Source organism: Podarcis pityusensis, assembly GCF_964106645.2.
Source record: "Podarcis pityusensis genome assembly, chromosome: 17".
Lineage (NCBI taxonomy): Eukaryota > Metazoa > Chordata > Lepidosauria > Squamata > Lacertidae > Podarcis > Podarcis pityusensis.
In genome coordinates, this window is record NC_138042.1 from 6305936 (window position 1) to 6331155 (window position 25220).

At 44.3% G+C, this 25220-nt stretch overlaps 1 protein-coding gene across 3 annotated transcripts; it reads right to left on the reverse strand.

Annotated features, from left to right (window-relative positions):
* Positions 1–48: 48 nt before the first annotated feature.
* Positions 49–23212, reverse strand: RAVER1 (ribonucleoprotein, PTB binding 1). Of its 3 annotated transcripts, none has more exons than XM_080988116.1 (15): positions 22988–23212; positions 16591–16657; positions 14805–15274; positions 12480–12671; positions 11659–11788; positions 10875–10975; positions 10215–10298; positions 8319–8430; positions 6688–6923; positions 5187–5280; positions 4625–4767; positions 4013–4090; positions 3159–3284; positions 1829–1912; positions 49–1732 (listed from the first exon to the last, which is right to left on the reverse strand). In XM_080988116.1, exons 1-15 carry the CDS (start codon positions 23195–23197, stop codon positions 1586–1588), a joined length of 2274 nt encoding a protein of 757 aa, XP_080844242.1. In that variant the 5' UTR covers positions 23198–23212; the 3' UTR covers positions 49–1585. The 3 variants fall into 3 exon arrangements, with proteins under 3 accessions (XP_080844242.1, XP_080844241.1, XP_080844243.1); XM_080988115.1 differs by having other exon boundaries at positions 10215–10301; XM_080988117.1 differs by lacking the exon at positions 10215–10298.
* Between the last annotated feature and the right edge of the window lie 2008 nt (positions 23213–25220).

The following is a 25220-nucleotide window of genomic DNA, read 5'->3' on the forward strand; positions in this document are numbered from 1 at the left end:
CATTATTCTTAAAGCTCCATGCACAAAGAATGAAAAAGTGAGACAAGGTTTGATATAAATATAACTTTACTTTGGAAAGTTGGTATCCAGCTGCCAATGGATTTCAAATCCCACGACATATACAGCTAACCAAGCAGTATCTACAGTAGAATCATCATAGCATGTTTATAAAACAGAAAATGTATATAGGCTAAACTACAAATCCCCCAGGAAAAAGGCCACAGACCCCTTCTCTGTCTCAAAGCAAACTCCACACACTGAGAATGGGTAATATGGAACTACTGTGAACCTAAGATGGTTAAGCAACTTATAGGGCCATTTATTTATCTCTGTACCAAGCTAAACCTGGACATTGTTCAGAAAATGTCCTGGTAGAATAGGGTTGTGCTTTCCATCTTTTCACCCTCAGCCCAGTGTAAGGGGAAGAGGATCATTCACAGCCCATTAAGTTCAGACTGGAGCTTGAAAATGCCAGTTCAGTGGAACCCACTCAAAAATCGTAGCTCTGCAAAAAGTGCAGGTGTAGCTTCAAAGCTGGGTCCTCTCAAAAAGCCAAATGGAGGACTCCTGTTGCCACCAAGATGGAAAAACACTAAGCAAAATTCTAAGTCACCCCAGGGAACAACACCCAAAGGCAGACCCAGCCACAGGAGCCTGGCTTAAGTGTTATCAGACTGCAGGATCAGCATTAAGACAAAACCACACTCACTCAAAAAACCTTTGCACCCAAGAGGGAATTGGTCTAAACCAATGAAAAAACAGCAACAACCCAAGGAGGGAGAGAATTTAAAACAAGTAAATCAAGTTCATAGAGTTTACCAAGATCACACACTTCTAAACTATGTATTTTTAAAGGAAGTAACTAAAAGCATGGATTTTTTTTAAAAAAAGGTAATTTACAAATTAATCATAACCAAAATAAGTACACAGACTTAATGTTTAAAAAAATAAAAGCAAAGTCAGATTGCAGGGGAGGCAGAGTCATGTCTCTACCTGGGGGCCGCAGGAGCATAGTGAAGGTGACAGGCTGCAACTGACCAGGACCGTGTTTTCCAACGTGACGCAAGAGTTCTCTGTTGCCATCTTCTTCCTCTTTAGTAGTTTGCTCTATCACACTGCAGCAATCCAGAGGCACCTACAGAATGCAAGTACATTCCTTCGCTGGAAAAAGTGTTAAGGCAAGACACTCGTATCTCTAGAAGACAAGGCCCTTGCTCAACAGGACCATGCAAGTAGAATATACTGCAATAAGAGCACAGAACAGGAAGGAGCCCAAGTAGGGAAAAGGCATCCAGTTTCATTTTGGTCCAGCTGACTGAGAGGCAGTAGGGAGCTGTCTGCAGTTTGGTGGTGATTCTCCTGATTGTCGAAATAGCCTCACTTAGGGAAAAGGGGAATTTGCTGCAAAAAGCACCAAGGGTTCATCTTCAAAGCCCAGGATGTGCTTGCACTGGATCCCATGCTCAGAAGCCAAGTCCTCTGCACAGAGTCTTAAAACCAAGTCTAAGCAAAACATTAAAAACATTTTTACAAAAATTTACATATTTGGGGAAGGAGAAAAGTGAGTGCTTCTATAGGAAACTGATTAAAATATCCTCTTTCGCTTCATATAGGAGTCTGCGTAGTGCCCTCCCAGGCCTTGAGAATGCTGACCCACATAGCTCCCTTCTGGGCTGGGTTCTGGGGATGGGAGCAGGTGGGAAAAGGCCCGTTTCTGGCCACCAACCGGAGTCTGCAAAAGCAATGAGGGGGAAGAGAGGCAGAATTAGGGAAATGACAAGACATGGAGGAGCTAAAGGTTTCAAAGGTCAAAGCGGTACCAACCCACCTTTGAGTAGGTGCTGTGTGAGTGACTTGTTGGTCCTAGTCCCATGATGCCATCTGCTGCACTCACAGGTGGCATCCCAACTGCCTGGAAGAAAAGGCAAGAGTAGAACTAACATCATTTCTGACTGCGAGGCTGACACCCCCCTCCACTACCCAGCGTGATACTATGAAAAACACTACACTGATAAAGGCAAGATGTCAGTCCTTCAGGGATATGGAGGAAAAGCTAGGTCTCACAAGTGGCCTGAGTGAGCTGGCTTGTTTGCTTAGAATGGCTGTAAACCTGCCCCCCAACCTCTCTGGCTGTCCTGTGAGATTTCCTTCCAAATACTTTTTCTTTGAAGTTCCTGAAGAAAAGCATCCAAGAATTTCACGCTAACAAATGAAGCCAGAAACCCCCTGTGCAAAATAACAGCATGAAATTAGACTAATTTATATCTTGGGGTCAATCTACAGAAGGGTCTGCAGTTGCAGGTTTTGAGACTGCTAGTAATACAAGAACAGATCACTACGCTTGCCAAGGCATGTCCATCAGGATCTTGCACTTTAAACAGATCAATGCAAGATCAGAATGCTTTTTAAAAAGTATCATCAGTTTCCAAAAGGTTTACAATGTATCATGGGGTCTGCTGTTGGCAAAGCAAGCCCAGAGCACAGTATAGGCACATAAACTAGTTCTCTTGTTATTTGGATCCCAGCCAATGTTTCCAGTCTTGGATAATTATACTAATATTTTCCTTCTTGTTCCAGGCTCTTGCCCTCCAGGTATTGTTGGGACTACAATTCTTGCGATCCCTGACCAGCAGCCGTGATGGCTGGGGCTGATGGGAGCTAGAATCCAACAACAAAATAGATTCTCTATTCCCACTATAATAATCAAAGCAATTCCATGTTCACCTTTTCTTTTACAAGATCTGCAACTCATGCACTTTGTGGGTTATATCTGAAAGTGTTTGCAATCTCCCTTGATCATATTCTACTGAGGTTTGGCCATTTCTATCTTCAGCTGTGTGCAAAAGCTGTTATCATAGGGAAAACCAGTGGCCACAAACTCAAATGAAAAGCATGGGGGGATGCTTTCAGACAGCCAATGAATGAGTTTGTCTTTGTTTTGCTTTTTATGTATTTTGTGTTCGCATTTTGTATTTTTATGTTGTGAACTGCCCTGTGATCTTGGGGTGAAGAGAGGTATACAAATTTAACAAATAACAAAACAAAAATGAGACCACAGCAGCAAGTGACTGGAGCTGTTTGTGTGCCAGTGTAGCATCCAAAACTATCCAAATTTGCTTCCTAACACAAAGCACAACCATCATTATGGGAAATCTTACTTTGTTTAGGTGGCTCTGTCTGAGCCCAGCCTGAAGGCCGCTGGTGAAATAGGAGCTTGGGGATCCGGAATAGAATGGAGGCAGAGGGGCTCCAAGGCTGTTCCGTTCAAACCCAGGTGATGACACCTGGAAAAGGGGAACAAGATTCACACCGGCTCCTTGTACGCAGAGCTTCTCACACCCCTCTCCACACTGTAGGACAGCAACAACTAAAAATGACTGAGCCCCTCCCACCAGCCTATGCAGCGCTTCTAAGTGACAACTTGCCTTGGAGAGGGAGAGAAAGGAGGATGGCAGCAGGCACTTGTCACCAGTTCAGCACTGCAGGATGGCTAGAAGAAAGAGTCCGTTTCCCGCCCACAACCTTCCACAGCTCTGTGCCCTCCTTGTGCATTCTGCTACACAGTTAGCGACCGTTTCAAGTACGGCTTGCTCTTAACCGCCAAGTTTGTGGGTCTTCCTTACCAGGCCATCTTCCATGCACATTAAACTAGCGCAAATCACAACACTTCATAACGACAAATCTCATAGTTATGGCATTGCAGCATTCTAAACCTACTGCCTTTCAGGGGATGAGGCCAGTAGCCGACATTTTTTAGTGCCACCATATCAAATACAACACTGTATTTAGGAATATAAATATGACAGAGGCAGCTGCCTTGGGACTAGCCCAGGGGTAGCCAAAACGGTGCCCTCCAGATGCTGCTGGACTCCCAACTCCCATCAATTCACACCAGCATGGCCAACGGCCAGCAATTATGGGAACTGCAGTTCAGCAAGGACACCATGTTGGCTGCCTCTGGATCTACCCCAGCCAAGCTAGGTAGAGGCATTTAAAACAATGGATGTTTTACCTTCTGCTTGTTGTGTGCAAATCCACCTAGCTGGGGCCCTGTCTCTCTGGCCTGCGGATACATTCGCGTTCCCAAGTCCTTTTGATAGAAAAGAGAAAAGGCAGGAACTCTTTAATCCTGAGTTGTGTAAACTGGATATAGTGATGCCCCAAACTTTTCATAGCTGAGTTGGTTAGAGTGTGGATCCTCAGGGTCCCTTCCAACTCTGATTTTATGCTTCTATGTCATTTGAACTGATATGGTCACCAGTAAGGACTAGAAATCTGTGCCTACAGGAACATAACATTTATTTCATAAAATTCATACATCACTTGATTGCAAAATAACCTCAAAGCACTTTACAAAAAGATAAGGCAATAAACTCAATAAAAAATTACAACCCTAAAACATACAAAAGGTAAAGTACTAAAAGAGATTAAAATTACACCCTAAGCATCTGGGCAGGCTTGTCTAAACAAGAATGTTTTTAGCAGATGCTGCCACACAGAATAATAATACAGAATGAAGAAGCAGAGCCTAAAGGGCATTAAGATAAATGAAAGCAACTCCAGCGCTTTAAACTTGCTGTTTATATTCAGAAGCCATGGCCATAATGGATCTTCAAGTACTCACTGGCTGGTAGTCAAAAGCACAGCCGTCTCCTGTCAGCCCAGAAGAAGGCAACACAGCATCAGATAGGGAGGCCTGTGGAATTCTGGGATTTGAAACATTGCCCAGTACACCAGTCTTCAAGCTGAATGCTTTGTTGGCCCCACCTACAAAGACAAAAGAGCTGACTAACAGCATGCAGGCAGCACGGTAGAAGAACCAGGAATAGGAAAGGCTTTGTCCCCCTCTAGACTCACCTCAGGGCTGCAGGAAACACCCTCATTGTCTAATCATGCAAGGCCTATAGCTGCAGGCAGAAAGAGCACTAAAAACTGCCATGCCTCTGCCCTGGTATTACCCATCCTGCCTCCATAAGACAGCTCAAAACACACCAGAAATTAGATTTTCTAGCAAGTACTAGAGGGCACAGTTTTGTACTTTTATTTCCCCTTGTGCCAAATAAGGGGTGGCATTCAGATAACTTTTATTCAGTGTAGACCCACTGAAATTAACATGTCTAAATTTGGCCCATTAATTTCAACAGATCCACTTTAGCCAAATACCACTTAAGATGTGGCCACCTTACCTCCAGGCTTGTTCGTAGGGAGAAGACTTTGCAGATTTAAGTAAGGATTGAGTGGAATCTTGAAGTCTTTGGGTGGCTCTCCTAGCAGAGAGACCTGTAAGAGAGGCAACAGTGAGCACCATTTTCTAGAGGTTTCCAGCTGGTGCCCCTAACAAAGGCGAATCACACATTGTGTGATAAAAAAGTTAAACAGTTTTATTTTTTGAAGAAAAGGTGGATGCATCCTCTATTAAAAAATAAAAAGTTAAAAGTTAAGTCCAATGTTGGCGCTTGGTGAAGTAATCTATTGGTTTTAAAGAGATTCTCAGCAACAAACACTTGGCAGTTTTTCTTCTAATAAAATGTCCAAGAGGATATACATGCTTTTGACATACTGATTACAGAAGTGTGGACAGGCTAAACACAGTGCCTACACTATGCTGAACATCTTCCAGCTGATCACTTGCAGCCCAATTTTGGAAACCCCTGGAGTCAGTTATGCTATAAGGGGCTCCTCTTGGTAGTTCCACCTCCTGAGGGATATACCTCCCTCAGAAGTTTGGTGTGTGTGGCCCAGGGGGAGTGCCTTCTCTGCGGCAGCTCTGAAGATGAGGAATATCCTCACCACAGATGTGCATCTGGCTTCTTCACTATACAGGTTTTAGAAATGTTTTTTACCCTGGCCTATGCTATCCAAGAAAGGGACGCGGGTGGCACTATGGGTTAAACCACAGAGCCTAGGACTTGCCAATCAGAAGGTGGGCGGTTCGAATCCCCGTGACGGGGTGAGCTCCCGTTGCTCGGTCCCTGCTCCTGCCAACCTAGCAGTTCGAAAGCACGTCAAAGTGCAAGTAGATAAATAGGTACTGCTCCAGCGGGAAGGTAAACGGCATTTCTGTGCACTGCTCTGGTTTGCCAGAAGCAGCTTAGTCATGCTGGCCACATGACCCAGAAGCTGTACGCCGGCTCCCTCGGCCAATAAAGCGAGATGAGCGCCGCAACCCCAGAGTCGGTCACGACTGGACCTAATGGTCAGGGGTCCCTTTACCTTTACGCTATCCAAGATAGGTGTTTTCAGGGCACACCCTATTCCTGTGACTGTAATTTGCTTTAACTGTTTTCAATTCTGAATTTTAAATAGTTGTTTAAAATTAGCCTGCCCTGGGACCTGCTGCTGAAGGGCAGGTAATAAATTTAGTGATAATAATATCTAGAAATCTAGGAACTGGTTACGTTTCTATCCAGTTGCAACAGTTTCATCCCAGGGTTTCAATGCGGGCATGAGAACTGAAGAATTCAAAAGCAGGAGGAGAGCTGCAAGGGAAAAGGGACAGGAAGGAAAAGCACAACTGAAGCTGTCATGCAGTATAAAAGCACTTCAGTCAAGACCCTCACATGTTTCTGAACTACAATGATGAAGGACAGGAAAGCACCACATAACATATACTCAGATTTTCACAAACATAAACCTTCACAAGGTACCGGATTCCTCACAAAAGTTCATTGATAGCCTCACACTTACCCCAGATGATGGAGGCCCATTTTCTGTCTGCTTTGGCTTCTGAAGCCCACTGATCACAGACCCCAGGATAGAAGTGGTGAGGCCTTGCAGCCCAGGTGGGGTCAGGTGGGGTCCTATCCCAGAGTTCTCCCTCTCCATTCCCAATGGTCCCAGAAAGGATGGCAAAGGCAGGTTTCCTGAAGGCAAGATTGGAGACTTCACAGGTCCTGGAGCCATATCAGAAGGTAGGGAGCCACCTAAGGAGAGGACATGCACCCAGGTGAGAGCCACTTCCTAAAATAAAGTAGTTTTGGAACCCAAATCATCAGGCTGGGACAGTCAATTTACTGTTCAAATGTTGTCAACTAACCACTTCTTTAATTCATGGTGGTTAAAATACCTTAAAGAGTAGAAAGTCATTTGCTGGACTTTTGCCAGTGAGTAAGGGAGTAAAATGGGGCTACCCAACCTGCTAGGGATTTATACATAACCTGCTGGTCTGAGTCCTTTCCACAAGAGCAATGAAAAGCTCCAATGGGGGCAAGAGCACAATGGGTGGGGTGAAAGTTTGCTACCACCTTCAACAAAGACATGGGTGGGGAGACTCCTTCAGAGAATGCAAGAAAGGTAGCAAACCCTACTCTTCTTCTATGTTCCCCAGGTCGGTGGCTTCATGTGGAGCGAAGACTCAAAACACCCCTTCATTAAACACTACGGGACTCACTGCATGGAAGGAGTTAATTTGCTCCCTTCCATGCTATCCTGCTCCGAATGAGGACTTGCTGAACAACTTGCTGTGCAACTAGCCTGCAACCTCTCCCTTCCTCAACAACTGCAGGCCTGAGGATATACTTGTTGGATCTGTTAGCAGAGTTCTTTGCTCCGCCAATCTTCCTCTACACAACTTCTGTGAGGAGTGGCGCCACCTACCTAATTTCCACACGGGGCTGCAGGAGCTACTCTGAAGTGAAGAGAAGTAAAAATAAAATGCACAGAAAGATTTCTCGTGGGCCAGAACAAGCAGAACATAGCTGAAGAAGGAACTGCTGCTGCTCGCAAAAATAACAACAGAGTTACTGTAGTTGCTGTATGAGTAGATCTTGATGAGATGAAGTTGCTGTGAGGTGCAGCACCAATTATGCTAAGATTTCAAACAAACAAAAAATATTTTGCCTTCTCACTACATCCGAAAGCCTTCTCCTATTCAAAGGACAGTCTGCTATACAGCAACCCAAGTAAATACTCTCCCTTCTGTTATGATGAAAGAATTCTGGCCTTGGATCAGCAAGGTAAAATTCACACACAGCTTTATTGCAGTCCATAGACCCAAAATACAAAGTATAACAATTGTGTATGTTAACAGTTATTAAGGTGGTTTCTCTTCAGATTGTATAAATCGTCACCTTTTACTAAAAGTAAAAATCTATAAAGTAAGTTAAATGAGAAAAATAAGAACAGATAAGCTATATTATGTGGTCAGTCAGTTTCTGAAAGAATCAGGAGTTTCCTTGATCCATAAGTTTTTCCATACTTTCACTGCCTAGGTATTGACTTTATAGAACATAATTTCCCTAGCTTCTAGTAGAAACCATCACTCAAAAATTAAATTCTGCAGAGGATGTTGTTATGACCCTATACCACAAAGCACTTACCTGAGGACATCTCACTCAGTAACTGATTTCCTGTCTGAGAAGTTGGTGTGTTTTGCATTCCCAAAGCATGCTGCAAGGAACCCAGCGGAGACTCTCCCAAGATTCCTGGTTTCTACAAACAAATCAATATGTTCCCACAATTAAGACAGGAAACAAGACTGTGTGTGATAAAAATCCAACACACTCAAGCCAATAACCCACTACAAGCCACTAATCTCAAGCAAGGCAATGGCAAAGGCATACTGATCCAAATGGTTAAGGAAAAAGGGATCAACTACATACAGCCACATCACTCATGTCTCTAGAGCAGGAGCAGTGGTTCCCAAGCTTCCCCCCCCCCCCAACGGACCACTTGAAAATTGCTGATGGACCACTTAATGATTTTTCTGCCTGTTGCAGCAATTGTGCTGTGCTAGGTGATGTATGGTTTTAAAATTAATTTTTTAGTGTTTCTTTTATTTCTAACATTTTGCATTCTATTAAATTCAGACTGCAACACAATAAAGTACAATATAAGAATCTAAAGAAGCAGTAAGAATACAATTGAAAACCAGTATTACTGTTTAATGCATACATGCTGCAGATCACCTGAATGCAGCTTACAGACGCCGGGCAGATCATTTTGCTAAACCAGTGCCCAGGTAACTGAGTACCACCGGACACTCCTGGCAAGCTATGTTCAGATACAGAACATAGAAAGCTCCTGAGAAAGATGGCGCTTTATAGATAGGAGAGAGGTGCACCAATGTCTTTCAGATGGACTTCACAGGACTTTGCGGTGAAGACTTGAGTTTAGCTGTTGCAAGTGGCCCAAATGCAACACAAACAGGATTCTACAGCACAGTTAGCTTAAATTCCATCACACTCATGGCCTTTTCCCATTCTCCAACTGTTCTTCTACAGCTGTATTTCCATTTCAAAGCAACCCTCAGAGAATCCAGTACAGAAAGTCCTGGCTGCTAACTTCCTTGCATCACGGTTCTGAGTATACAAGTTACTATTATTTGAAAGATCCTGTACAGTGATAGTTGGGATGGATTTTGCTGTTCAACTGCAACAGGGACAACATTAACAGCAGGCAAAACCACAACATTCAAGGCTATTTAATTCCGATGCAACTCCACCCCAACCATGGCAAGTTCTAATAGTTGTTTGTGGCAGATTCTTCCATCAATGGTTGGAGGCAGCAAAGCAGAATAGAAGCCTAGAGAGCTATGCTCTGAAACCCAACTTGTTGAGAACAAAAGTCTGAAGTCTGATAAGCAATGGTTTTCAACAAGGAGGCATCAGGAAGAGGTTTACCCCATCCAAATTCAGAGGGCCTATGTCAATCCATTTGGGTATACTTCCAGAAGGAGATGCAGATGTGGAAAACAGCTCTACCTCTTTGCCCTCTACTCCACTGCTCCTTGTCAAATAATGCTAGATATTTGGAAAACTTCAGACCACCATGTACAGAACTGCTCCATCATGCACAATTAATTTTGCTCCACAACGGTACAGCTCAATTGATGGTGCATAGGCCCACATCACTCACTGGAATAAATGTGCTCCCATTCAGCCTTAAGGAAGCGAAGAGGCAGTGAAGAGGACTTGCATACTGACAAGAATGCTCCTCATCAACCAAGAACCCTCTCTTTATCAGAAAGCCTTCTACTAGTCATGCTAAATGCTACCGCAAGCCAGCCCCCCTGAAACTATGGGGTTTAAGGCTTAAACAGGGTGAAGTCCTAGATCTAGGAGGATGTCTTGCACAACACATCCTCCCCAGTGAGACTAGAATATGATTAAAGCTGGAGGATGGTCCCTGCAGTGCACCTTCATGCAGCGTACACACAATAAACACCCACACACAAGCAGCGTGATTTTCACACACAGGTCTGGCCTACCACTCACATGGAATATGGCCTGGTTTTCCTTGTTCTGCAGGAGTTGTGTCCAGACCTGGTTTTGGACTAAGAGCAAGTTTCCAAGAAATGCCTTCTGGAGCAGAAAGCAAATAGAGACCAGAGACAGGGTTACTAAAAGCCAAAAGAATTAAAACAAACAAGAAAAAACAGAGAAGGAAGTTGGAAAGTAAGAGCCTGCATCAAACTCCTGCTGTTTGCAAGCCACCCCAAGGACATTTCTATTACCAGGAGATCAAGCAGACTAGATTTTGCCCTGTAGGAACCAGATGAAACCACAGCTGATAAAATTCTCCCTGCCATTCGGCATAGCATTGCAACAGTACACAGAGAAGTTCCAGTGAAGAATTAAAGAATAGATGCAACTAGATTCTTTTGAGTGTGAGGCTAAAGTGAGTTAGGCTGCTGGTGAGTAGTGGAAGAGAATGATCCCCAGGTATAACCCCAAGGTACTTGTTTCCAAAGCAGTCGCTGCCCCTGCAGAGATATGTATCTGTATATAGAGGGGGTTTTTTAGGAGCGGGGGGGGGGAGAGAGAGACAAGGAGATTGTTCTTTATCTTCTCGCAATCTGGAACACCAGCCCATCCATGGATAGGGCAAAGATTAACATCAACGTTATTTTACCTGCAACACTGAATGGCAGTTACCTGTTGTGCTTGTGTTTGATTTTGAAGCGCTAGCTGAAGCAGAGCTGTGGACAGGGCAGGGTTGCTTAGCAGGTGCACTGATGGAGGGGCTCCTAGGATTCCTGAAAAAGAAAAGGAAAGTTTTAAAAACTCTCCAATGTAATGGGGTGGGGAATCCCTTAGCAACCTCTCAAAATACTGCAGTAATGCAAACTGAACCAAAAAGAACAGCCCAAACCGTGAAACCCTTCATCTTTTAAAGTTATCAGAATACCTTATTCACTTTTGCTTTTGATGAATGAGTCCAAGTTAGGTTTTTTTTTTTTCTTACTTGACAGCACTAGTTTGTTAGGCACAAACCCTCACATTAGATAAACTATGAGTAAGAATGAACACCATTTTGGTTGCCTCATGAAGAACTCTAAAGCATATACTACATCTGTAAGTGCCATCTTATCCATTCTGTATCCAACACAAATATTTGGTAAGAATTCAAGCTCTTTCTGATCTGAGGAAAGCTTCCCATCTTTTTGAACCTGCTCTTCTACAGCCCAAGATAAAAACAACAACTGTCATATCTGTATCGTGAATACAAACAATCCCTGTCTGATTGCAGCTCCAATCAAGTCAGTGACAACACATCTGGCCATTAGCAGATGCCACTAGGGCTGAGGAGATCTAACATAGGGCTGAGATCTAACATACTCAATGGGCTCACAGTGGGAGGAAACCCCAAGATCACATAGCTCAATACCAAAGGTGCTTTCAGAGACATCCTATTTGAGGGCCACTTACGCATACTTGCCTTGCTTTCCTCCAATGGCTCCATGAAGGAGAGGGTTGAATAAGAGCTGGACTGACGTAGGATTCCCTAAGCTGTTCAGAATCTGAAGAAGATTGGGCTCGGGAAGAAGCCCTTTTCCACGGTTAAGTGCCTGTAAAAGCAACAGCAGCAAAAAAACAAAACAAAAAAAAAATCAAGAGGCACCAGGACTCACTAACTGATAGAAGAACCTTTTCATGATTATGACTCTAACCATGCAGGAAGGGAGCATCCGAGTGTACAGTTAAGGTTTCAGATCACAAAATAACTAACAGTTTACAACACAGAACACTTAAGACAGACAGCCTGCCACATTGGGCCATTGGAGGGGGACCTTTGGGCTTCTGTGAGCTGTATTTTGTTTTGATTCAAACATGTACCCTTGTAATGAGGTGAGCTGAAATGTAATTAAGTTGCTCTCCTTTTTACTTAATGAGTCTATCAGTATCAAACCATCCGCACAATACAGTGGATGCCCATATAGAACAGATAATGGCTACAGGAGGAAGCCTTGTTGATGAGCAGAAGTCTGTCCAAAACCAAAACAATGGAGGCATTGTGTCAGTCCCTGGAGATGCAACACCCAGCTCTGGGCCAAAGTATAAACCTCTTAAAAAGATACAGGCACGAGGAGAAAGGTGGATAAAGGAACAAAAGGTGGTACACTATTGGCAAGGAGATGATTTCAAACTACCCACAGGAAGAGGCATCATTTAACATATTTATACCACTTGCTATGAAGAAAATCTCAGTGCAGCTCACAACATAAAACCATACAGTAATTATTGTGAATTGAACCTTACTGTTGCCTGTGCTGCTATCAGAGCAGCTAGCATACTTCTCCCAGGAGGGCCTGGAGCACAGAAGGACACTCTGATGTGGTTTCCAGCAAGTGGCAAGCCATTGGTGGCCTCTTGGACCATCTCTGCTATCTCAGCTGACTCGTACTCGAGGACTGCAAAGCCCTTTAGCTGCCCATCCTGACCACATGCCAACTATGCAAAAGGAAAAGAAGGCAGTAAGAAGGTGACTCGGCACAAAAGAAAGAGGACATGGCTGCTTTATACGCTTTGAGCCAACCAAAGGGAATCCCAGCAAGATTCTGCATCAGTAAATCCTCCTGCGCTTAGGACAGAAGTAGTCAATGTGTACCCTCCAGATGTTGAATTCAAACATCCATCAGCCCTAGCCAGTATGGCAAGTAGTCAGGGATGATGAGAACTGTAGTCCAACTTATGGAAAGCACCACAATGGTTATCTCTGGCTTACTGGGACATGTATCACCTCATTTTGTCAAGAGAACCAAGCTACTACAAGAGAATTGCTAGGCTAGGGGTGAATGACAGAACAATCTTACAGCAACCCCCCACGAGAGTCTCATTAGCACGATCACAACAGCCAACCTCATTCCTCTTTTGCCTTAAGGTTGGTAACCAACAAGCACTTTCCCCCTCAAAAAGACCAACAATGCAGTCAAAGAAAGCACTATGTTGCAATTCACATTTTGTTATATGGAATTGGGGGGCAGAGGAAGGTGAAGTTATAGCCAATAGCCCTGTTATTAGCATGACCAGACTGTTACAACAGGTAATTTGGCTAATTATATCCCATTTGCACTGATGGGGCTTGTGCAGCTTTTAAAATATGCAACTGCCTGAGCCAGAGTCTTTTACATTTTCTACCCAACAGATTAATACTACTACTTAAATTGGTGTGGCAAACAGTCTACTAGTGTGGCTGCATCTGTTGCTACAGCTATCAGGTGGCAAAAAGGATATAGCCCATCTCACGTTTATAGAAAACCACAAAAAATATGGAGGAGACAGGTGCCAGTATTTCAAAACTATATAGAATTGAATAGAGACTATCTGTGGCCACAGAATTAGGCTTCTATGTTCTTTACATTTCCTTGACCCTGGCCAGAAGTGCAATCTAGTCAACATGGACTACATGATCCTTGTGGTCCCTTCCAACTCTACATTTCTATTACAGTGGTACCTCTGGTTATGTACTTAATTCGTTCCGGAGGTCCGTTCTTTTTTTTTTTTTTTAATAATATTTATTACTTTTATAGATTACAAAAATAGAGAAAAAAGAAAAAAAGAAAAAAACAGAAGAAAAAACAAAGGAGAAAAAGAAAAAGGAAAAACAATACAATATAAACAATACAAAACACAACCTAAACTCAAAACTAAACACATTAAACTAAGCTAAACAAACCCCACTCCCTAACCTTAACCCTGAATAGAACAAAACAAAAACAATTTAAAAACATACATCATCTCTTTTCCATACTCTATCTTTCATTCCCTTGTTTCCTCGACCTCCTCACACCTCCCTTTTTGTATTCCACTTCTATTAATTGTTTCAGCAAATCCTTTCCATCTTTCTCCATTTTCTGTGATATTGTAAATAATGTATTTTTTAACCTTATTTTCCATTAAAACTAAAATACTTATATGTGCTTAACTCCTTATAACATTTCTGTTAAGCCTATAAAAAATAAAAAATCATTCCACCATTTTTCTATCACTCATTAGTTTTACCATAAGTCTATATATAAACTTTAAATTTCGTTCCGGAGGTCCGTTCTTAACCTGAAACTGTTCTTAACCTGAAGCACCACTTTAGCTAATGGGGCCTCCCGTTGCTGCCACACGATTTCTGTTCTCATCCTGAAGCAAAGTTCTTAACCCGAGGTACTATTTCTGGGTTAGTGGAGTCTGTAACCTGAAGCGTATGTAACCTGAGGTACCACTGTATTCTATGTTGAGCACACAGAAAAACAAACTTATTGCTTTTGGGATAGGTTGTGTGATTCAAGCAAACCAATTTCTTTGAGCTGGAAATTATGCCAAATGTTAATCCCCTGGCAGTGAGTGACCAAGCACTTAGGACCAGCAGTAAGTTTCTAAATTTCATTATTGAAGAAATTTGTGACACAACACTGTTGTGCTATTCACAGAAGCAAACTGGAAGGGGTTGCAGCCTGATCTTTTGTTGCTTCAGAAATATCCTGGTAAATGGATTCTAAAATAAGTGCAATAAGCCTGTTGTGTGAAACTGCTTTGAGTGCTGCACTAAGGGCAGGAAGGGCAGCCCTCTTCCCTGTGGCCCAAGGTGCTTACCTGACAGAATGTTGGAGGGCAGATGGCAGAGAAGGTCTGCCTCAGTTCTTCTAGGTCATTGTAATTGTGTGGCAGTTTATCTATGCATAAGCACTTTGAATGAATGAGGTCCAGGGTCAACTGGTTAACATCTGTCCAGTGAACATACAGAGTCCGTGTTCCCAACTGTTTGCCCAGCAGGTCAGATTTTGCTCGGGCTGCTGAATCCTTTTTCATGTACTCCACAAAGCCATAGCCTTTGGAGTGCCCCGTCTTCTCACTATACACCAAGAAGCAGCGTTCCAGGTTCCCAAAGGGCCGAACCAGGTCCTCAAACTGTTGCTGCGTGTAAAGCTGAGGCAGGTTAGCAATGCAGAGCAAGGCATCTGTAGGTTGTAACTGCACTGTGATCTCTTTGTCTCGCAGCTTGCTCAGATGGAATTGCTTAATGGCCGATTCTGCCTGTTCCCCATTCAGTAACGTGACGAAAGCTGCAAGAGATCGAGGTTATGTAAAAGCTGTTGACAAGACGTTATATAGCAACACACAAGTCAAGGCCCACAAACCTCTGCATAGATTTCAAGGGGTATACAGTCAATCACCGTGCTTACGGTGTGAGTTACATATCCAGTTTAAGAGCACATCTGTGGTTACTCTTGGTGTTTCCCCATCCTAAATAAATTTTGTGCCTTTTATAAACTTGGTGACTACTCTGTTCAAATAATATACAAGTGACTTAAATTTGCTGATATTCATCCCTTGCTAAGTTTGCTTTCTTCCCTCTTTTTTCGTTAATGTATTTACACATACATCTAAATCCCAGTTTTACTCCATTTTAAATTAATATTTTATTAAGAGATGATTAAGTCTAGTCAAAGGTGACTATGGGGTGCGGCGCTCATCTAGCTTTTCAGGCTGAGGGAGCCGGCGTTTGTCACAAACAGCTTTCTGGGCTTCTGGCACAACGGGACACCATTACGAGTGCCAGAGCGCACGGAAACTGTTTACCTTCCTACCGCAGTGGTACCTATTTATCTACTTGCACTGGTGTGCTTTCAAACTGCTAGGTTGGCAGAAGCTGGGACAGAGCAATGGGAGCTCACCCCGCTGTGGGGATTCAAACCGCCGACCTTCTGGTCAGCAAACCCAAGAGGCTCAGTGGTTTAGACCACAGTGCCACCCGCACTCCTTGATTGATGTTAGGATTGATGGGATGAATGGCCCACTAGTAGAACCACCAACCTTCAGGCATGCATGCCAGAAGCTTTTCCTTTTCATGAACAATTTCTAATGCACAACAATACCTTACTGTTTAAACAAGGAAGAATATATGTGTAGCCTTGCCCAACCTGTGGAAAGTGAGTTATGGATATTCAGAAATGAAAAGAAAAAGCCAATGGTGTTATTTCCAGCACAAAAACCAGATACCCCCATATGGCACATACAAGACCTCATGGGGCTCCCGGGCTTCTAATTTTCCAAATGAAGTCACTAGCCACCTCACATATGGCTGAATGTGCAAAACTGAAGGATGATCACACGCAGAGGACAGTAAGACCAAGACAAACAACATGTTCACAGCAGTGAGAGCAAGCAAGAAGAATATTAGAAAAGACCTCCACCCACATAAACTATGTGCATCAACCCAATCTTTTAGTTACCCATGAATCTGCATTCAATGGAGATTAATTGAAAGGGGATGTCCATTCAGCTAGGTTCAGTAGATTATTTTTTATTTGTCAAGAGTTGAACAGAGTCAACCCACCCTATGACAGAAAGGAGAATTCTGTAATGCTAGTTTACTTACCAGTTCCCTTGTATTTATCCACAAAACAGTACTTTAGTTCGTAGTCACTTAGCAGATCATGAACTTCCTGTGTAAAGTCAACAGAAGAAATCCAGTTTGAGCCAGAGTGGGAAACATTACCTCTTTCATCAAAAGGAATCCCAGCCGCTTCCCCCACTCCAGTCCACAGAGGCCAAAATCTGCCCAGAGGATAGTTTCAGCAAAATACACCCAGTCCTCATTCCTGAAGCCAGTCACACCCCACTGCTAAACTGCAGAGCATGAAATGAGTATTTCATTTTATAGTAAAAGCTGCATCCACGTACTGGCAGCAACTCCAGCAAAGCCTAATCAATGCTTTGAGCATTTCCTGGTTCTGGATTTTTTATCTGAAGATTTATCTTGCAGGCTTGGACAAAGTCCAACTAAACATGCCACACAATTCAGGTTTTCACAGAACTGGTTTGAAAAGCTCTCTCTTGTTGAGCAGAAGAGTAAAAGTTTGGCAACATTGTGTGTGTGTGTGTGTGTGTGTGTGTGTGAACTGACAAAGTCAAATAGCAAATATGCTCTGCTCTTAAAAAGTCCCCTTTCTGGGTTCAAACTCAGTAATATTACTGGCCACCCCTCAAATAAAGTAATCAGATACACATTTTGATCCTAAGTCCATAAAAGCCCTATAATAATCAAATACGGTTTTGGGAAGTCTTCTTAAAAAATAATTCTTTGTTAAAGTGCTTGTAACTTCAAAACTGAATGTGATGGAAAACAGAAGTCCCTCTCTGTTTTATATGGGATACATTATTAGAAAATTATTGAATAAGCTGAGGATTGTGTTAAGTCACATTAAGAATAACTTTACTGTGGTGTGGTCTGACAATCCCTGTTGCCAGTTTATAATAAGGTTTGGTTGACATAGGCTCTTTTCCTTTTCACATGATGTATCTGAAATAGTAAAATATGTTTAAATGTTGTACCGTATTTTTCGCTCCATAGGACGCACTTTTTCCCCTCCAAAAATGAAGGGGAAATGTGTGTGCGTCCTATGGAGCGAATGCAGGCTTTCGCTGAAGCCTGGAGAGCGAGAGGCATCGGTGCGCACCGACCCCTCTCGCTCTCCAGGCTTCAGGAAGCTATCCGCAAGCCTTGCAAGCCCGGTGGGAGTTCCCGCGGGCTCACAAGGCTTGCAGGCAGCAGCCTGCAGCCCCAGCGAGTGTCCGCAAGCCTTGAGCGCCCGGCAGGAGGTCCCGCCGAGCGCGCGAGGCTTGGGGCGGCAGCCTGTCGCCCGAAGCACGGGGAGCCCTCCGGAGGGCTCCCCGTGCTTCGGGCGAGTGTCTGCAAGCCTTGCGCGCCCGGCAGGAGGTCCCGCCGAGCGCGCGAGGCTTTGGGCGGCAGCCTGTCGCCCGAAGCACGGGGAGCCCTCCGGAGGGCTCCCCGTGCTTCGGGCGAGTGTCTGCAAGCCTTGCGCGCCCGGCAGGAGGTCCCGCCGAGCGCGCGAGGCTTGGGGCTGCAGCCTGTCGCCCGAAGCACGGGGAGCCCTCCGGAGGGCTCCCCGTGCTTCGGGCGAGTGTCTGCAAGCCTTGCGCGCCCGGCAGGAGGTCCCGCCGAGCGCGCAAGGCTTGGGGCGGCAGCCTGTCGCCCGAAGCACGGGGAGCCCTCCGGAGGGCTCCCCGTGCTTCGGGCGAGTGTCCGCAAGCCTTGCGCGCCCGGCAGGAGGTCCCGCCGAGCGCGCGAGGCTTGGGGCGGTAGCCTGCAGCCCGAAGCACGCGAGGCTTGGGGCGGCAGCCGCGGCAGGGGGGGGGGAAATAATTTTTTTTATTCATTTCCCCCCAAAAAAAACGAGGTGCGTCCTATGGGCCGGTGCGTCCTATAGAACGAAAAATACGGTAATTTATTCTGAAATCATCCATTCTGAGATAAACGAGGAACAAACTTACCTGCTCAATGGATATGTTTTGGATATGCTATATTATTATTATTATTGTTATTATTATTATTATTATTATTATTATTATTATTATTATTATCTGCCCATCTGACTGGGCTGTCCTAGCCACTCTGGGCAGCTTCCAACAAACATAAAAGCGTAATAAGACATCAAACATTTAAAACTTCCCTACACAGGGCTGCCTTCAAATGTCTTCTAAAACTTAAAGGGTTGTTTATCACCTGGACATCTGATGGGAGGGTGTTCCACAGGGTGGGTGCTACTACTGAAAAGGCCCTGTGCCTGGTTCCCTATAACTTCACTTCTCGCAGTGAGGAGTTTTCTGCAGTGGCTCCCCATTTGTGGAATGCTCTTTACAGGGAGGTTAATCTGGCGTCTTCATTATATATATTTAGGCTCCAGGCAAAAATGTTCCTCTTCAACCAGACCTTTGGCTGAACAACATTCTACAGCCTTTTAAATGTGCATGTGGGGGGTACTGTTTTTTTGTTTCCATTTTAACTATTTATTTGTGCTTTTATCTTGTATTTTTATCTTGTGAATGGCCCCGAGATCTTTTGATGAAGGGCGGCATAGAAATCTAGTAATAAATGTCTCAAGGTACAATTCACAAACAAAACTGGCCTACATTCACCATTATAAGGATTAGTTGCCAAATGATTTTGTGTTGATGGCATTAAATGTTTTTCAAGTAAAAAGATGTTTTAATAAAAGAGAACCAGAAGGCACTATACCTCCACTTAAAGATGACATTATGCTCTGTATTTACTGAGGGAATTGCATAATCAGCATAAATCATCAACCAGAACAGCTGGCACCACAGGAGATCAGCTTCCTTTCCAGACTGCAGTCTTCCTGAACAGCAGCAAGCCAATATTTAGCATGTGCTTTATGCTGCCTGAGGCAACACTTTCGCTTATTGCTCAAGATACTTTTCACTTCTGGCAAGCAGGCGAGCTGAACAGGTTACCTCATTTGAGGCATGTGTGATCTTTTCACAGAAAGGAGTCAACCTCGCTCAAGGTCAAACTCTGCCAAGCCAGCTAGCTCCACCATTCTGACCATGAGACCAAGAGTGCATAGATGGATAAGCAAGACTCTGGTTTGAAATGTGCCTCTCAGAGGCAGCTTGAAACACTCCAGTGTACTCTTCCGACATAAACCTAGCCAAACTCTAGGGAGAGGGTGTTACTGACGCCCTTGAAAAGGCAGACATTCCAATTAAAGGCAATTCTAGAAGCCTGCCTCTGATACTTTGGCAGCAATCAATAGTGCTTGGGAATCAAGTGATCTCACCCAAACAATGAGGACAGGTCACAGGGTCAAACCTTCACCTGGTGGGCTGTTCAACTGTTTCTATGTAATAATGTAAAATGTACACAATGAGGATTTCCTATGAAGTTCCACTGTCCTTTCTAAAGTACAATTGCCCTTCCTGATCAGGCAATTCACTCCACTACAGGATGTGGATGCTAATGTAATCCTCACAAGAATATTTTTTTTAAAATGAGACATTTATACAGAGGTGCATCTTAGAACCTGTTTATAAAACACGTACAGTGGTACCTCGGGTTACAGACGCTTCAGGTTACAGACTCCGCTAAGCCAGAAATAGTACCTCGGGTTAAGAACTTTGCTTCAGGATGAGAACAGAAATTGTGCTCTGGCGGTGCGGCAGCAGCTGGAGGCCCCATTAGCTAAAGTGGTGCTTCAGGTTAAGAATAGTTTCAGGTTAAGAACGGACCTCCGAAACGAATTAAGTACTTAACCCAAGGTACCACTGTATCTCTAATAAATGGTATCTATCCATTTAGGAGTTTTGGCCCACTTATAGTGGGCCAAAACTCTCTGCCTTGCTTACAGAGCTCCGGGAGACGCCAGCGAGGCTGGCGAGTTCCCACAAGGACCTCACAGAGACCAATAAGCAAAGTGGAGAGCTTAAAAGCTCTTTCTGTGCCAGGAAATCTAGCACAAAAGGAGCTTTTAAGCTCTCCACCTTGCATGCAATTAATTGGCGGCATTTCAACCAACCGTCTTTCAACTGCTCAAGGTTGAAATCAGAGTTCTTCCGGCTTCAGCACTCTCCCCTCAGGTCTCTATGAACTAAATCTGAGAATGTGCATAGACGCCATAGATTCATTACATTTCTAGTCCACCATTTATCCAACTCAAGGTGGGCAATGACCAGACAACCCACACTTGATTAGTTTCAGCAAAGTTACTGCATCACATGTTCTGTGACACATCTTGAAAGAGATGCAAATATGTAAACACACAAAGACAAAATGTTAGCACACTGCTTCCTTACCACTGTATTTCCCTTAACAACTCTGTTGGAGTGCTACTATTCTGTAATAAAACATGCTCATTTGTTTCCTCAAAAGCAGACAACTATGGTCAGTTTAATTTACAGTTCATAGAGAAAGGTTTTCAGCAATGTATAATGGTGTGTTGTGTGAATAACTTGTCATCTTCCTTCTGTGTTAAAACTGCTGCTCATCAACCTCACTAAGTGGATGCCAACTAACTCAAGAAAACAAATATCTCTTTTTAGCAATGTACGCAGCAAAACATAAGAAGCCCGCCGGCACTTTAAAAGCCAACGTATTTCTTACTGCTTAAGTTTCAGAGTAAAAGCCACTTCAGCAGGTACATCACGTTACTCACTTGACAGGTGAAAGGGTTACAGAAGAAAAAAGATTGAGCATTAGGGCCAAATTCTATCCAATACAAGAGAGCAGCAGTAGATGTGTCAGAGTTCTTTAGAAAGTCCAAATGTAAACAAGATAATAATAAGCATTTTTTCACCAACATGAATGGTTATCACCAGTGACTGCTATTGTGACTATCTTGAATGTATTTGGACTCTGCATAGAAATACCACACCTTCTAATGCCCCTGGCACTTCTTCACCTTTTAAATTCACAGTTTACAACCCTAACTTCTGGTTCCTGCATTTAAAAACACAATGCGTAGGTTATGGGAATGTATTGTGCTATTATTATGTATGGTGACTTGACTTTATGATAGTTTAGTAATGATTCACTGGTTGTTGAGAGTGAATTTGGTTAATTATTATTTGCTGATAATTTGAGAATGATATTTTGTCTAACAGATTATTGAATATTACTTTATTTGATAGAACTTGTTTATTTTAAAGTTGTTCTTTTTATTATGACTTATTTTCATTGGATCAGATCATTATAAGACATGTAATCCTGGCTGTATATTCTGTTGTTTCTTCAGCTTGTAAGCCACCTTGAGTACAACAATACAGAAAGATGACGTACAAACTAGAGGTGTAGTGAAATATATTGATGATACATAGCTGAGGACAAAACAATGCACAACTGAGAGGTCGCCTCTAGCCCCATAGGATTATGTGCATTCTTCTACAACAGCCATAGAAACAGAAAAGATTGATGACGTGTCTGGCTCAATTCAGACATCATGCTGAATTATGGTTATGGCTTAGCTATAGTTTGTGGTATGGTGTCCAAGCTAACAAAGTCATGGTGTATAAGTGGGCAGGAAGTCAGATACAAAATCCACGGTCTGAAATCTGTTTGTGAACCATGGTGTCTGAGTGTCTGTATTGCAGAACACACATCTCTTCCCACTAGCAGCACGTTCAGAACATGCCCTTTCTTCAGTGAATGTGTGAGGGGCCAAGGTGGCTATATACCTGCTAAACACACACCCTGGACACCAACTCTTCCTCCCCTGGAGGCTGCACATTCAGTGTCTGTGAGACAGAGATGTACAAAGACAAGAGCCTTGTTTGCGTACAACTATACCTGTGAACAGAAAATATGTTGCCATGTCGGCAGGGGCTCATCTACAAGGTGTCATCCAATCGTCTCTCATGTGTTCACTGTGTGTGTGAACACCCCTTAAAATAGCTGAACAACATGTCAGACTCCCATTTGCATCTGTCCTGGGTTGCACCTGGGGCGTGAGTTTGTGAAGGGTTTGAATATTCCCCCATACTCCCTACACGTACAACCCTATGTCAGAGAGAAGGTTCTGTGCTAACTTTTCCTTGGCAGACTAGCTTTGTTTGCAAAGATCGATTTCTTGAAGGCTGAAGAAGATCCACCGCTTGCTGTAGGAAATGATACAGCCAGGAACAGATAAAATCGCCAAGGGCTTTTCGTTCGTCTGTTTTTCAGCTCTTACTTGGTGAGAACTGAAGTGAGAAAAGCAGTGATGATGCTTCGCTAGGAAAAGCGAATTACCTCACCCGGATCTCGAAACTTTTTCAGATAGCGCTTCTGAAAGGCAGTAGGTAGGGCCAGGTGCTGGGAATTGAGGGTCCACCCTCAACCAGAGGCAGATTAGTCTGCCGCTTTTCGAGAGCGAAGCGCCCTTCGCCGCGCGCGCGCGCAGGCTTGAGGGTTCAGCAGAGCTCCTCCGCAGGCAGGAGAAGGTGACTGAGAAAGGCGGCAGGGGGGCGGGGAAAAGGCTCACCTGGTTAGCGACGTCGGCGGGCAGCCCCCGGACGAGCACCTTGCGCCGGTTGCGGAACTGCCGGGCGCTCCTCTCCAGGCGGCTCCTCACCTCGGCCGGCTCCAGGCGAGGGAGCTCCTCTTCGCGGGCGCTGGCCAGGGCCGACGAGGCAGAGTCGGTCGCCGCCGCCGCGGAAACCCCCGCCACAACCGCCGCCGCCGCCGCCGCCATCTTGGGACCCAGCCGTCCTCTTCTCCCGCCCTCAGGCTAAGATCAGCGAGAGCGAGGGTTGGGAAAGAGCGGCGGCGGCGGCGGCACGCCGGCAGCCCATTGGTCTGAGTAAGAACTCGGCCCGCCTCCCGGGCAGTCGTTGGTCGGGCGCGCCAATGAGGTAGGGCCGGGCCGGGGGGCGGGGAGGAGTGGTTAACCCTTCGCGGTCCGCGCGGGAGGCGGCTGCTGGCTCTTCTTCTTCCGGTAGCTAGTCCCACGCGCTTGAGGGAGGAGTTTGACCCGAGGCCGCGGTGCGAAAGCCCGGCCGGAGCCGAATAAAGTGAAGCGAGCGCGCGGGCTGGTACCCCGGTAGGGCTCCGGAGAGGGAGAACCGCGTGCGCAGCCTCGGCGGGAGCTTGAGTCGCACCCAGCCTGCTGCCAGTTGTTGGCTTTTTCTATATATATGATGTATTTCCTGCGTTATTGTTGCAGAATGCACCAGTACCCAGGGCCGGATTTAGGTTTTAATGAGGCCCTAAGCTACTGAAGGTAATGAGGCCCTTTATATGTCCAACTGTCCTTTGTCACAAATTGTCGCTGGTTTTTTTTGTTGAATATACAGTATGTTATATGGTAATTTATGGATCTAATAGGTCTCTAAAGCCATTTGCACATAACAAAATCTGTATTTTATCAAATTAATTGTTGAACTGAAATACAATTAAACAGTGAAAAACTGTTGCTATATGTAGGTTTTATTTTATTTGTTTTTTATCATATTTTGGAAATGTACATCCAGGTGTTTTTTTTCCTTTAAAAATTTGTGGGGCCCTAAGCTATAGCTTGTTTAGCTTATACGTAAACCCAGCACTGCCAATAGCCATGGTTAAGGTGCAAGGTTTCTAAATGTAGATACCACTGCTAACATTTAAGCTAACATAATATCCTCCAGGATCAGGTATCCTGGTCTCACAGCGGCTAGCCAGATGCCTCTTGTGGGAAATCAGGGAGCAGAATGCAAGCTCAAGAGCAACCCTTCTCTTCTGTGGTTTCCAGCAGCTGATATTCTGTGGCACTCCTACTTCCAACTATGGAGGTAGAGCATTGTCATCATGGCTAGTAGCTATTCATAGCCCTCTGCTCTAGTCCTCTTTTAAAGCCATCCAGGGTGGTGGCCATCACTGCTTCCTGAGTTCCATGGTTTTTACTATGAACTGCATGAAAAGGAACTTTCTTTAAGCTGTCCTGAATCTTCTAACACGTTGTGGGTGTCTTTGAGTTCTAGTGTTAGATTGGAAATACAGGTGTACCTTACAGGACCCGCCTGTCTGTTAGCAAAGGGGATACCAGGAAAGGCTTTATTTGAATTAATTTTGGGAAGCATTTTAATCAATTTATTGCATGTTTTTATGTATATTGTGTTATTAATATGATGTTAGCCGCTCTGAGCCTAGGGGAGGGCAGGATACAAATAATAAATTATTATTATTATTATTATTATTATTATTATTTATTATTAATATGTGTGTGCTAAAGCAAAGTGACAAAATCAAGTTGCTATTGGGACATTAAGAACATGAGGCCTGCTGGATCAGACCAAAGCAGCCACTGTCTCATTTCCCCCGTGGCTGAGCAGCTGCCTGGAGGAAGCCCATGAGGACAGGAAGGCAATAGCTTCCGACTCCTATTTGCTTTCTTTAGCTAGTAGCTGGCTCTCACCAGCCCCTGAACCTTTTCATCATGACCAGCAGCAGCCATCAGCAGATGCAGCAAGTGGGCCTGCTAACTGGCACTTGGGTTGCTGAAAAATAGGGTTTCTCCTCTTAGGTTTTCTAATATGCATAGGATCTGGCCACTGCTTACTCTTCCTCACCCCATTCACACTTGAGAGTTGCTTGGTTTATGCCATTCTCAACACTTTTCACACTGTTAAGGTAAACTCCTACCAGGAGGATGGCTCTGTAACTGGCAGGATGGCTTTTGTCTTTTAAAGTGTCATGCAATGTTTCTGATTTAAAGTGTCATCCTTCCTGCTGCCACCCTG

Coding starts and splice junctions, on each gene's coding strand:
- RAVER1 (XM_080988115.1), bottom strand. CDS start 23,197: ATGGCGGCGGCGGCGGCGGCGGTTGTGGCGGGGGTTTCCGCGGCGGCG. Junction 4,091..4,624: donor GTGCTTTTGACTACCAGCCA/GTGAGTACTTGA, acceptor TTCTATCAAAAG/GACTTGGGAACGCGAATGTA. Junction 1,733..1,828: donor CACACAGCACCTACTCAAAG/GTGGGTTGGTAC, acceptor TTGCTTTTGCAG/ACTCCGGTTGGTGGCCAGAA.